Consider the following 12,777-nt stretch of genomic DNA (forward strand, 5'->3'; position numbering starts at 1 on the left):
TTAAGAGCCCGTTTGGACATAAGAAATTTTTTTCTTTTTTCCAAAAAAAATTTACTTTTTTCCGAAATCAGCGTTTGTTCATAAAATTTTCAATTTCCACTTGAAGATGCATTTTGGAAATTTTCGAAAATTTAAAAAACTCAAAAAAACTGTTTTTCAAAATTTTCACTCAAATCACTCACAAAACTTCAAAAACAACCCAAAATTATATTCTTGTCTGAATACAACTCCAATTTCAAATACCATTTTCACTTGAAAAAAAATTTCGCCCTATTTTGAAATTTTACAATTCTTATGTCCAAACGCCCACTAAATAAAGATATGTATCTACTTGAGAGAGAGTGCATATTTAGGTGATTGTATGAACAACATCACTCCCGGAGTATAGACGAGAGTCATAACCGAGGGTTTAGAGGTTGGATTAGAGATAACGATACCTCGGGTGCAATCTAAGTGAACCATATTGTGAATCTAGCTAGCGTAGCTTGAGAGAGTGCGTCTAGTAAATTATCATAATTGCTTGAGAAAGATTTATGATAGCTGGAGCGTTCATGATTGATAGAGACAACTAAATCATAGTTATAAGACATATACAACCAAGGAAATTACCAACGGGGGAAACCATTGCCTTAGACCTTATTCCAACTGTTTACACATCAAGCATAGTTAATTTCCAGCTGTTACTTATTTTCAGTCTTTAGTTGTTAGAAAAAATCAACCATTGTGAATCAAAAAGTTTGGGGAAACAGATTGTGTGAATTTAGTAAATCTGACAATAGTAACTGATAGGTTAATTCTCTGTGGTTCGCCTCTGGGCATAAATACTCAGATTATATTTGCAACGCCCGCGTAGTCTTTTGCGAGACTCAGTTGAGCGTGATCAGACATATACCTAAAAGAAGTATATTATCATACTCAATAATAGATCAGCTGGTGCATGCATCAAACTAAAGCATCACACAACACGCAAATAAAATATGATCACCAACTTATGCTTAACCCATAGGTAACTACTTCACAATTTTAAAGAGATGGATTTCCTTATAACTTTTTATACGGATAAAACCGAGCCAATAAGACGCCTCGATTTTCGATGAAGTGAACGGAGTAAGAGACGTGAAGGCAAGGAACTGGAGTCGAGGCAATGAGCCTCTCGATCCGGGGTCTGGGAAAACGCCTGCCCTCAGGAGTATCGGGGCCACGGTCCCCATATCCGGTTCGAACCCCAAAGGTCTCGGAGAGCATTACCAGGCAATCAAGCTCGATCAACAAAGGGCCGTGATATCCGCGACCAGCCGAGTATCACGGCGTGAATCTCGGCAGATATCGCCAGAGAACCGTGATTAGTTGAGCAGAAGATTTTTTCCTTTTATAGGATTGTACTCAGGGTAAACTCCCCTACTATATAAAAGGGGGTCTGATTATTCGTTAAACACATTGTAACACGCGCACAAGGCAATATATTCCCATTTCCTTTATTATTCAAAGTTCGTAGAGGTCGTTTGGTAGAGTGCATTAGAAAAAATAATGCATGCATTAGCTTTGTGTATTAGTAGTACCTTGTTTGGTGGTATTAGTAATACCAAGGCTATTAATGCATGCATTAGCATGATTAAAGATAAAATTATCCTTAAAGTCCCTTAAAGCTAAAGAATATAGAGGGCATTTTTGTAAACAACTACTTTTTTTAAAAATTATGCAGCGCGTTTTAGTTTTTAATACACCACACCAAACAGTGTATAAGAAATAATCTCTGCATAACTAATGCTTGCATTACTAACCCATGCATTACTAATCCCTGAATTACTAATACACCCTATTCAGCATTATTCTTATACACCCTACCAAACGACCCCTTACTTTTTTCATCAATGCTTGGTTATTGTGAATCTAAGATCGAGGGCAGGCATTCCATTAAGGCTATAACCGTGCCGGAATCATTCCTCTTAAGTGGTTTGACAATTCATTACGTCTTTTATCTGTTTGATCTAACGAATTTTATTATTTGCATTGAATTAATCCGCATATCCTTAAAACTACGTATAAATTTAATTGTTGTCCGTTTTTAGGGTAAACAAAATTCGTGGACCAAATCACCATAAGTTTGCTTATTGTACTCCTAAAAGAGAAGTACCAAAGTAAAGAAGAGGAGGATAGAGCAAGAGAAAAGAGATATGCAATGACTCTGATAACCAAATAACTGGAACTTGTTACACAATTAGATGAAAAAAGATAATACACCGCCAATACTATGCGTCTATGCCAATCAACCAAGGGGACATTTGGTACTGAACAAGGTTATCATGGTATTTATTCCTAAAATTTATGCCAACATTTTGATATTAAATTCATATTGACGGTTAAAATTAATAACCAAACACATAATATATAAATGTAATCTCAAATTTTATCATATTGGTGTTCCAATCCGGTAATCAAACAACCCTTAAGATAAGGGACTTATACACAAATAGCAAGATAGATTCATTATTTATTTTTTCTAGCCGGTATGGACAGATTATATATTGATTATATACAACTATATATATATTATACATAAATTATGCGTATATTATACATTTACCGGCTAGTTTTAGTTTACGTAATTGGGTTGGTGATCTTATTTCTAAACGCTAGTTTTCTCATTCTCTTGGGCCTTGGCCCATGTATATTTCTCTATTCATATCCTTCTTAGTTAAGCTCGGATGTCGATCTGTAATGCACCCCTTTTGCTACTAGTAATTACTGCTGAATCTCAAATTTGTCTGTAGGGAACGCAAAATATGAAGATCTAAAAGAAGCAGGACGTGTGGAAAAAAAGAGTGAAAATGGCGTGGGATAGCCACTATTTAAGGTGGTATTTATTTTTTATAGCAATTCTAATGTTGAGCAAAAATAGTCACTACTCTACTAAAATTAATATGAAAAGATATTTTTACCCTTTTTTCCATAGAACCGGAGCCCCGACAATGGCTGTTTAGAGTTTGTTCGTTTTGTTTCAAAGGAAGATTGTTGTGTCGCTAATGCTTTCCGTCTCGTAGGGTAAGTTTGTTTCAGCCTAACTTTTGGTTTATCCTAAGGCTTGTTTGATCTCTGTCTCAATTTTTGGGGGATTTTTAAATTTTTGGTTTGGGTAGAAGACAAATGGCTGCTGGTGCTGGTAGGGCTTTGCTTGGAGCACCAACAACACAAATCAAGTTCAAAACTTAAGGACATGTAGTCATAAAGTCCTGAACTTAGAGTTTCAAGTTCAAAAGTTAAGGACATGTAGTCCTGAAGTCCTGAACTTAAAGTTACAAGTTCAAAAGTTCAAAAGTTCAAAAGTTAAGGACAATAGGTCCTGAACTTACAGTTACAAGTTCAAAAGTTAAGGACAATAGGTACTGAAGTCCTGAACTTAGACTAACAAGCTCAAAAGTTAAGGACAATAGGTCTTAAACTTAGGCTAAGAAGCCCAAAAGTTAAGGACAATAGGTCCTAAACTTAGACTAACAAGCTCAAAAGTTAGGGACACTTGGTCCTGAACTTACAGTTACAAGTTCAAAAGTTAAGGACATGTAGTCCTAAAGTCCTGAAGTTAAGTTCAAAAGTTAAGGACATGTAGTCCTGAGTCCTGAAGTTAAGTTCAAAAGTTAAGGACATATAGTCCTGAAGTCCTGAACTTAGAGTTCCAAATTCAAAAGTTAAGGACATGTAGTCCTGAAGTCCTGAACTTAGGGTTACAAGTTCAAAAGTTAAGGACATGTAGTCCTGATGTCCTGAAGTTAAGTTCAAAAGTTAAGCACATGAGAAGAAGGGTATTTTCGTCCGGGCAGTTAAAGTTTATTAAAGCAGTGGCTAAAGACTAAAGACATTTTAAACAGTGGCTTAAAAGTAAATACATGTATTATTAGTGGCTAACCGTGCACTTCCCCCAAAAAAAGATAGTGGACCTAACTGGACCTCAAAAATTAGTTTTACACCTTTTGTATCTTTAATAGCTAGTTTACCATAAGGCTGGCAAACGGTCCGGGCCCGATCCAAGCGGGCTTCGCGAGTCGGGCTTAAATGGTCCGGACTTAGACAGACTCGGTCTTCGTGGGCCGGGCTTAAACGGACCCGGGCTTCATGGGCTTTGGGGTGTAACCAGATCGGGACCGGAACCGCGTGTAGTAATGGTCTCGGGCTATGTGGGCCGGGCCGGGCCCGGTCCTAAACGGGCTTAAATGGGCCTTGACTATTTTTTTAAAATATTTTATCTAAGGCAATTTCTTATAAATTATATAGCTTATATATATTATATATACTATATCTATATCTATAAATATATATATACTTTATACATTGCTTATATATATATATATATATATATATATATATATATATATATATATATATATATATATGTGGGGCTATTTATTTGTTTAAATTTTTTATCTAAGGCATTTTCTTGTAAATTATATTATATAATTGTGACTTAAAATTTTTTAATTCAAATTTAAAACACAAAATATTGTAAAAAGATATTCAAAGGAATGCGTTATAATTTTTATTATTATAACATTAAGAAAACATGGCCCAATCTTTCTTAGCTTCCACCCCCCTCCCTAATGGAATGAGCACAACCAAGGTGCTAATACTGAAGAAAAAGAAACTAATCAAGATGTGCCAAAATACAAATTACATATTAATTTTACATGGTATCTCTTACAAATTTTATAAATCCATCAAGGTTCGGAGGAATTTCTGTTGGTGGTGGTGGAAAAGAAGCTTGTTCATCACCGCTTCCGGGCGAAGCTGCTTCCTCCGCAAGTTCAGCTAGCATTTCTTCGTAAGCTTCGTCTACCTCTGGTTGTGATTCAGCAAGTCCAAAATTTCTTCGTTCCGAACGGATCCAATCTCTGAAAAGTACTGATTTTTCCAAGCTCTAATCACCAAGTTGTAGTCTTGCTTGACTGAAAGCGCTCTCCGATGCCACTTTTGAAGCTTGAATGGTTAAAATATCTCGGACCATCCTTGAAAGGACCGGAAAGTATTTTTCTTTGCCCTTCCACCATTCTAAAAGAATAAATGAGCCGTCGGGATTCTCCTGCTCAAGTCCCTGTGACAAATAAACTTCAAGCTCATTTGGTTGTGAACAATCACTAGTGGTACAACCTTGAGAACCCCTGAACTTGGTCCAAGAAGTAAGTGCTCTTACTCCTGCAGTTCTTTTAGATGATTGAGAACTAGAAGAAGAAGGAGTTGGAATATCTGGTCTAGCATTATCTAGTGCAATTTGATAAGCACCATAAATAGTTAGAGCATTTATTTTAATTGAGGCTTGTGCGTCCGAAAGTGTAGAGAACTCCTCAGGTGCAAGTGTTAAACCATTATAAATAGATCGATACCAATATTGAGGACCACCTAATTTCATAGTAGGATTTAACAAGGCAGCAATAACATAAATAATGGGAATAGGGAAAAAATATTTTTTAAATTTCTTTCTCATAGAATCAATAGCTACTTCATAAATTTCCCCACCCTCTGAAAATTGAGCAATCAAATTTGCAAGATCTGCAAGATAAACTAAACAGTTCGAAATAGTAGGATAATATTGCCCAGAAAATTCATTTGTAGCAACATGAAAGCTTTCTAAAAAATCTACAAGCATTTTAACATTAGCCCAATCCGCATTTGTGAGGTGCTCATCATCATCACTTACATGAGCATTAAACGTTGAGTTTATGGGGTTTCTATATTCATATGCAACAACTAAACTTTCATACATGTAATTCCATCTAGTTGGACAAGCTTTAGGAACCTTTCTTTCTCTTAGGCCAAATTCATCGCATCTTTTAAAATATTCTCTAAGTCTACTTCTACGGTTTGAATAAAAAAGCTAGTTAAGAGCCATTTTAACCTTTTCAATTTCAACATTTAAAATTCTCATACCATCACCCACAATTAAATGGTAAATATGACAAATACATTAACATGAAAAATGTTACTAAATGCAGGATTTTGTGTAGTGGTAAGCAAGGCTACAACATTAGTGTTACTAGTAGCATTATCCATTGAAATTGACATTATTTTATCACTAATGCAAAAATATCTACAAATATCCGTAACAGTGCTAGAAATAAACTGCCCCTATGTGACGTGAATTAATTATTCTATAAGCAATAATGCGCTTTTGCATTATCCAGTCCTCATCAATCCAATGACTTTTAACAGAAAGATAATCACAGTCATTACTACTTATACCAATATCAGTGGTAATAGCAACGCGACAATTAATATGAGTAAATAAATAGCGCAAATATTATTCATATTCATGTTTATATTTATAAATATCGCTCTTTACGGTTGTGCGAGGCCATCCTTTATAAGTAGGATTAAAAACTTTTCTAATATAATGCACAAAGTGAGGGTTAGACGGAAAATTGTAGGGTAAGCACATAACAGTAACCATTTTGCCAATTCTTCCCTATCTTTTCTCGGGTCATAATATAAAATACCACCGGTAACAGTGTTAATTCCCGGTTGAAATTGATTTGACCCGGTACTAGGGTCAGGCTGACTAGTTGGACTTGCCCCCCAGCCGCAACTTTCATTTAAAAAAATTTAGCTTTGTCTTGAGGGTGTATCATTATGTGTCTCCTCAAACTTCTTGTCTCCCCCCCCCCCCCCGCTCAACATAGTTAAAGGCTAACTCTTTGCCACAAGTTTTACACTTAGCTTTATTTTTTTCTCTTATTTGAATAAAAAATAGCCAAACAAGAGATGTTTCGGCCCGTTTAGAAGGTTGTCTAGAAAAAGTAGGGGTAGTAATAGGGAGGTCAACCGGGGCATCATTTGGATTAGTTGGATTAACTTGAGTAACGGGACTAGTGGGTGTATCATCATCCGGTTGCGTTTCATCTAAATCTATTTCCTTCTCATCTTCTTCATCTACAGTTGGATTACCATAAAGGTTGTTCATATATTCATCATCTAGCGTTCACCACAACCAACATTATGCACATATTGACTCTCCGTAAATTGTAATAAAGTATTATCACTATCAAGAATAGAAGCAGGTGGAGGGCGGGTATGGGGTTTGGGTAGGGGAGGCCGGGGAATTAGAGAAGGAATAAATTGGCCACTAGATTCACCACTCTTGGATTTTCCCTTATTTTTACTAAATTATTTTTTTAAGGAATATGCCATCTTAATTATAATTATACAAAGTAATTAACTAAAACAAACAAAAATATAATATTAAAACTAAAGAGTTGTAACGAGTTTACCTAATTGACGAACAACTTGTTGAAATTAATTATCGTTGAAGACTTGAATACTTCAATTCACCAACTTCACAATTTTTCACACAAGTTGCAACAACAAAGTAACCAATTTTAGATGAAAATTAGAGAGATATCGAAAGAGATTGAGAGAGATTGATGATTTGGTGAAGAAAAATGAAAGAATGAGGGGGTATTTATAATTGAAAATTGGCAAAAAGTGTAATTATAAAAAGTTTGGGGTTAAAACAAAGTTGGGGGAGGGGGGGGGGGTTAATGGCTATTTTATAAATAGCCCACGGCTATTTTGGCAGCCATAACGATTATTTTTTAAAGATGCAACGGCCAGATTTTTAAAAGAGAATTTTTTTTAATTTAGCCATTGGGCCCGTTTAGGACCGTTTGGGACCCGTTAGGACCGGTTGAACCGGCCCGTTTAGGAGCCGGTCCCGGGCCCAAACGGTCCCGATCCTAACGGGCATATTCTTTGAACCGGCCCACTTGGGCCTCAACCCCCTTGGTCCCGGGCTTAAACGGGTAGGCCCGTTTAGGCCCACTACCCATATGGGCTCGCGGGCCTAGGCCGGGCCTAACCAGTCCACTTGCCACCCTTAGTTTACCATCATATAAGAAGATAATAACTCATTCACTCCACCAATATAAAACACTTTTAATGCCTTTTGCACGTTCGGACTCAAGGGCCGATTTATGTAGGGCATTGGGATGGCACGCCACCTGTATTCTCATGGTAAATTTCATATATTTTAAACAGATATAACTAAAAGATGGCAACCACAAGTCACAAATCCACTTTAGGTGCCATGGTTAAAGTGTCAACTTTCCAACTCCAAAATATAGGCCACATACTCGATGCCAGCATTTTCAAGCTAGTTTCTCCTTGTTTTCTTATCTTTGTTTTTTTTTCTGCTCCTTTTCTTTATTTCTTTTAATTTAATTCTTCACTCTTCACCTTTGCATTCCCTCTATCTTTGTACCATTTCTATTATTTATTAAATTATATATTTGCTTCCTTTTTGTTTTTCTAGATCTTTATTTGAATATGATTTTAATCATTTTCTCTTCGTATCTGTTTAATATATTATTGTTTTCTTGATTTTCAATTTTTTTTAGAATGATATATCAACAAAGATAATTAGTGAAAGGAAACATTTTGAGCTGAATTGATCGAAGAAGACGGGTGCAGAGGAAGAGAGAGAAGAAAGAGAGAATTCTCTGTTTTGTTATTCAGAAAAATAAAAGCCTCAATATACACGTGTGTGTCTATCCTTATTTATAATACCTACTCTTAATACAAATTAATTAGCTTAACTACTCAACTAACTATACATGTAAAACTAACTAACTACAAAGTAATATGTACAACTCCAACAACCTATGTACAAGTATTGCTACTACTGCTCTTTTCAACACTCCCCCTCAAATTGGGTGATGAAAAAATATTGATCATCCCCAACTTGCAAACCATCTCACTATATAGCTGTTTTCCAAGTGCCTTGGTTAGTATATCTGCAATTTGATCCTTACTGGGAACATAAGGAGCTTTAATCATGCCCTGTTGTAGCTTTTCTCGAATAAAGTGGCAGTCAATCTCTATGTCCTTTGTGCCCTCGTGATACATTGGATTTGAAGCAATCTGTATGGCTACTTTGTTGTCACAATACAACTCCTTGGGCAAATAAACTTGCATTCCTAATTCTTCCGGCAACCCATGTATCCAAGTTAGCTCAACCATAATGCTTGCCATGCTTCTGTACTCAACCTCTGCTGAGCTTCTTGAAACTGTACTCGATTTCTTGGATTTCCAGGAGATCATGGAGTCTCCAGGTTTTATGCAAAAGCCTGTAATATGCTTCCTAGTCACTGAGCATGATGCCCAGTCTGCATCACATAATGCAAACACCTTCCTACTCTGTTTGCTACTCATCAACAAACCTTGTCCTGGACAATTCTTGATGTATTTCACTACCCTCAATGCTGCATCATAATGGGACTGTTTTAGTGCATTCATAAACTGACTGAGAACTTGGACTGCATATGAAATATCTGGCCTTGTGATTGCCAAATACAAGAGTCTCCCTATAAGCCTCTGATACACTCTGATGTCTTCAAGTTCTGTATCATGTCCTCGCATACCAAAAAGCTTTTCATATTCTGCACTAGTAAGTTTCATGTTCTGATCCAAAGGGGAAATGCTTGGTTTTGCTCTGCCTAGGCCACATTTTGACACAAGCTCCAATGCATACTTCCTTTAGTTCATGAGGATTCCCTTGTGTAATCTTGCAAATTCAATACCAAGGAAAAACTTTAGCTCTCCCAAATCCTTCATCTTGAAATTATGATTCAATATATCTTTGGCTTCTTGAATTAAGAACTTATCATTTCCTGTGATCAAAAGATCGTCAACATAAACCAATATAATAACTATGGCATTCCCAGTTTCTTAGTGAATAGTGAATGATCCAATTTGCTTTGTTTGAAACCAGACCCTGTGAGAGCTGAGGTGAGCTTTAAATTCCATTGTCTGCTAGCCTGTTATAAGCCATAGAGGGATTTGAGTAGTCTACACACCCTAGTCTCTCCCTAACTACCAAACCCTTGAGGCAATGACATATAAACTTCTTCTGAATGGTCACCCTGCAGGAAAGCATTGTACACATCCATCTGAAGCAAAGGCCAACCATACTGAGCAGCTAGAGCAACAACACTCCTGACTGTGACCATCTTCACCACAGGTGAGAAGGTCTCATGGTAATCCAAATCCTCTTGTTGAGTGAACCCCTTAGCAACTGATCGAGCTTTGTATCTTTCCACAGTCCCATCAGCCTTTGTACTTCACCTTATAAACCCATTTGCAACCAATTAGAGTCCTGCCTGCAGGTAAATCTACCAACTCCCAGGTGTTATTGTCAGTGAGGGCCTGAACCTCAAGCTCCATAGCTTGTACCCAATTGCTGTCTTTAGCAACCTTTTCAAAGGTTGTAGGTTCAACAATGGAAGAATAAGAAGTGAGACAGGCTTGATAAGAAGGTAATGAAGAATAGTATTTCAGGGAGGAAGAAATGGGATAAGGAGTAGAAGTAGACTTGACTTGATGCACATAATCAGTTAACCATAAGGGAGGATTAGATGTTCTGGCAGACTTCCTCAGTGTGGTATCAAAAATGTGAGTGGGTTGTGGCTCAATGGGAGAAGGTGGTGAGGTAGTAATATTAGGTTGCATAATAAGAGATGAAGGTGGTTGTGGACTAGAGGGTTCTGGTTGTGCAGTAAGGGGTTCTGGAGTTAGAACAGAAGTTGGAGGTGAATATGATGGTACATCATCCCTGGCAAGAAATGTATCATCATAAGAAGGAATAGAAGCTGGACTAGGAAAGGTAAGAGTTGAGTTAGGAAAATGTGACTGTAGAAATGCGGACTTGGGAGGTCTAAAAGGAAATGTGGTTTCTCTAAAACAGACATCTCTACTGACTAAAAAGGTTCCTGAAGAAATGTTGTATAGTTTATACCCTTTTTGAGTCTTTGAGTAACCCATGAAGATGGCAGGAATGGCTTTAGAAGAGAACTTGTCTGTGAAGCATGGTTTGGTTTCATAACACAAACAACCAAACACTTTAAGGTGAGTAAGTGAAGGTGGTTGACCATGAAATGGTTCATAAGGAGATTTCCCTGAAAGAACTGAAGAAGGCAATCTGTTAACGATGAAGGCAGCTGTAAGAACACATTCTCCCCAGAATTTCAAGGGGACATAGGCTTGAAACCTAAGGGCTCTAGCCATTTCAAGTAGATGCCTGTGCTTTCGTTCAGCCACTCCATTTTGTTGTGGAGTGTGCACACAAGAACTTTGATGGACAATCCCAAGAGAAGTGAAAAGAGTTGCACATTGAGCATTAAAAAATTTAAGACCATTATCAGACCTAATAGTCTTGATAGAAGCAGAAAACTAAGTCTTAACAAGTGCAATAAAAGACTTGATTAACAAGAACACATCACTTTTCATTCTCATCAAGTAGATCCAAATCATCCTAGAATAATCGTCTACAATGGTAAGAAAATATCTATATCCATTGTAAGTGCATTGTCTATACGGACCCCATACATCCATATGTACATGTTCGAAAGGGGTTACAGTTTTATTATGACTAGTAGGAAAGGGGATCTTAGTCTACCTTGCTAAAAGGACAGATAGTGCAAGACAACTGCTCTATATTCAAGTCATGGTCTTTTAGAAGTTGAATTTTCTGTAGGACTGCTAATGGGGCATGTCCAGGTCTTTGGTGCCATATAGAGCACTGATCTGAATGCTTTGATGGAGAGCAAGCAGATACTGGAGTAGGGGCTGGAACTGAAACAGGAGAAGCAGCAGGAACTGAAATAGGAGAGGCAACAGGACAGAAATTTGTAGTAGATATTGTTGTATTGAATGCTATGGCTGGTGATTGCTCAGGTGCTTTGACAGGTGATGGCTTCTTGGCAGGTTGAAGTATGTAGAGGCCATCCTTCTCCTTATCAATCCCCCTCACCTTGCCAGTGCAAAGGTCCTGAAAAATGCAAAATTCAGGGAAACACAGGAGCAGATTGAGTTAAAAAATCCAGGCTAGAAGCCATATGGTTTGAGGCCCCAGTGTCAATTATCCAGGAGTTAGGTTCAGAACCTGCAAGCAAACAAGTGTCAAGAAATTCTTTTACACCTGCCATGTTAACCTTGGCTTGTGCAACTGCTGGTTCATGGTTATTCAATTTCAAAAGCTGATTATATTGCTCTGAGGTGAACAATGGCATGTTGCTAATCCCTGATGATCCACTTGCTTCTGGTTCTTCAACATGACTGACACTATTAGCTGAATGTCCATGACTGACACTATTAGTTGAATGTCCTTTGTTATCTCTTGAACTTTGTGACCTATCATAGGTTCTACTTTTGTTGAATTTGTGATTGGATGGATCTCCCACCAACTTGTAGCAGTTTTCTCTCCTGTGCTCTTTCATATTACAGTAATCACAGTAATGTCCATTATTTTTTTTGAACCTGTTATTTTGTGTGGCAGCTAGAGCAGTAAGATCATTCAAGTTTGTCTGTTGTACTGTTGGTGTAAGTTGTGATATCATATTGGACTGAATCCTTTGGCTTTCATCCTACATTATCATATTGTAGGCTTGATTGAGGGTTGGAACAGGGACTGTTAGCAACACCTGACTCCTAGTTTTGGCATATGTTTCGTTTAATCTCATTAGAAACTGTACAAGTCTCTGTTGTTCCATATGTTCTGCATACTCTTTATGCTTTGCACAGTCACATGGAAAAGGTACCATGGACCAATAATCATCCCAAACACTCTTCAATTTTGAGTAATACTCCGATACTAATGATGTGCCCTAACTTATGGTGCAGATTTCACGGAGCAATTGATAGATTCTAGTCAAATTTTTCTTGTCAAATCGTTCCTTAAGGTCCATCCAAACACTTGTAGCATTAGTTGAATACATCATTCCATTTGCTAACTCTTTTGATACA

General features: G+C 37.2%; 1 protein-coding gene across 1 annotated transcript; it reads right to left on the minus strand.

Moving 5' to 3' along the window:
• On the minus strand, positions 8,638–12,575 carry LOC109224480. Its single transcript, XM_019389056.1, has 7 exons — positions 12,507–12,575; positions 11,967–12,398; positions 11,432–11,803; positions 10,102–11,187; positions 9,854–9,986; positions 9,558–9,647; positions 8,638–9,473 (listed from the first exon to the last, which is right to left on the minus strand). Exons 1-7 carry the CDS (start codon positions 12,573–12,575, stop codon positions 8,638–8,640), a joined length of 3,018 nt encoding a protein of 1,005 aa, XP_019244601.1.

This window comes from Nicotiana attenuata, chromosome 3 (genome assembly GCF_001879085.1).
Source record: "Nicotiana attenuata strain UT chromosome 3, NIATTr2, whole genome shotgun sequence".
In the NCBI taxonomy this organism is placed as follows: domain Eukaryota; kingdom Viridiplantae; phylum Streptophyta; class Magnoliopsida; order Solanales; family Solanaceae; genus Nicotiana; species Nicotiana attenuata.

Bases quoted from the DNA above. Each gene is read 5' to 3' on its own strand.
- LOC109224480 (XM_019389056.1), bottom strand. From the start codon at position 12,575: ATGGTACCTTTTCCATGTGACTGTGCAAAGCATAAAGAGTATGCAGAA. The intron at 9,987-10,101 runs GTGAAGTACAAA...CCTGTGGTGAAG, and splicing joins GTTGCAAATGGGTTTATAAG to ATGGTCACAGTCAGGAGTGT. The intron at 9,474-9,557 runs GTATTGAATTTG...AATGTGGCCTAG, and splicing joins AGAGCTAAAGTTTTTCCTTG to GCAGAGCAAAACCAAGCATT.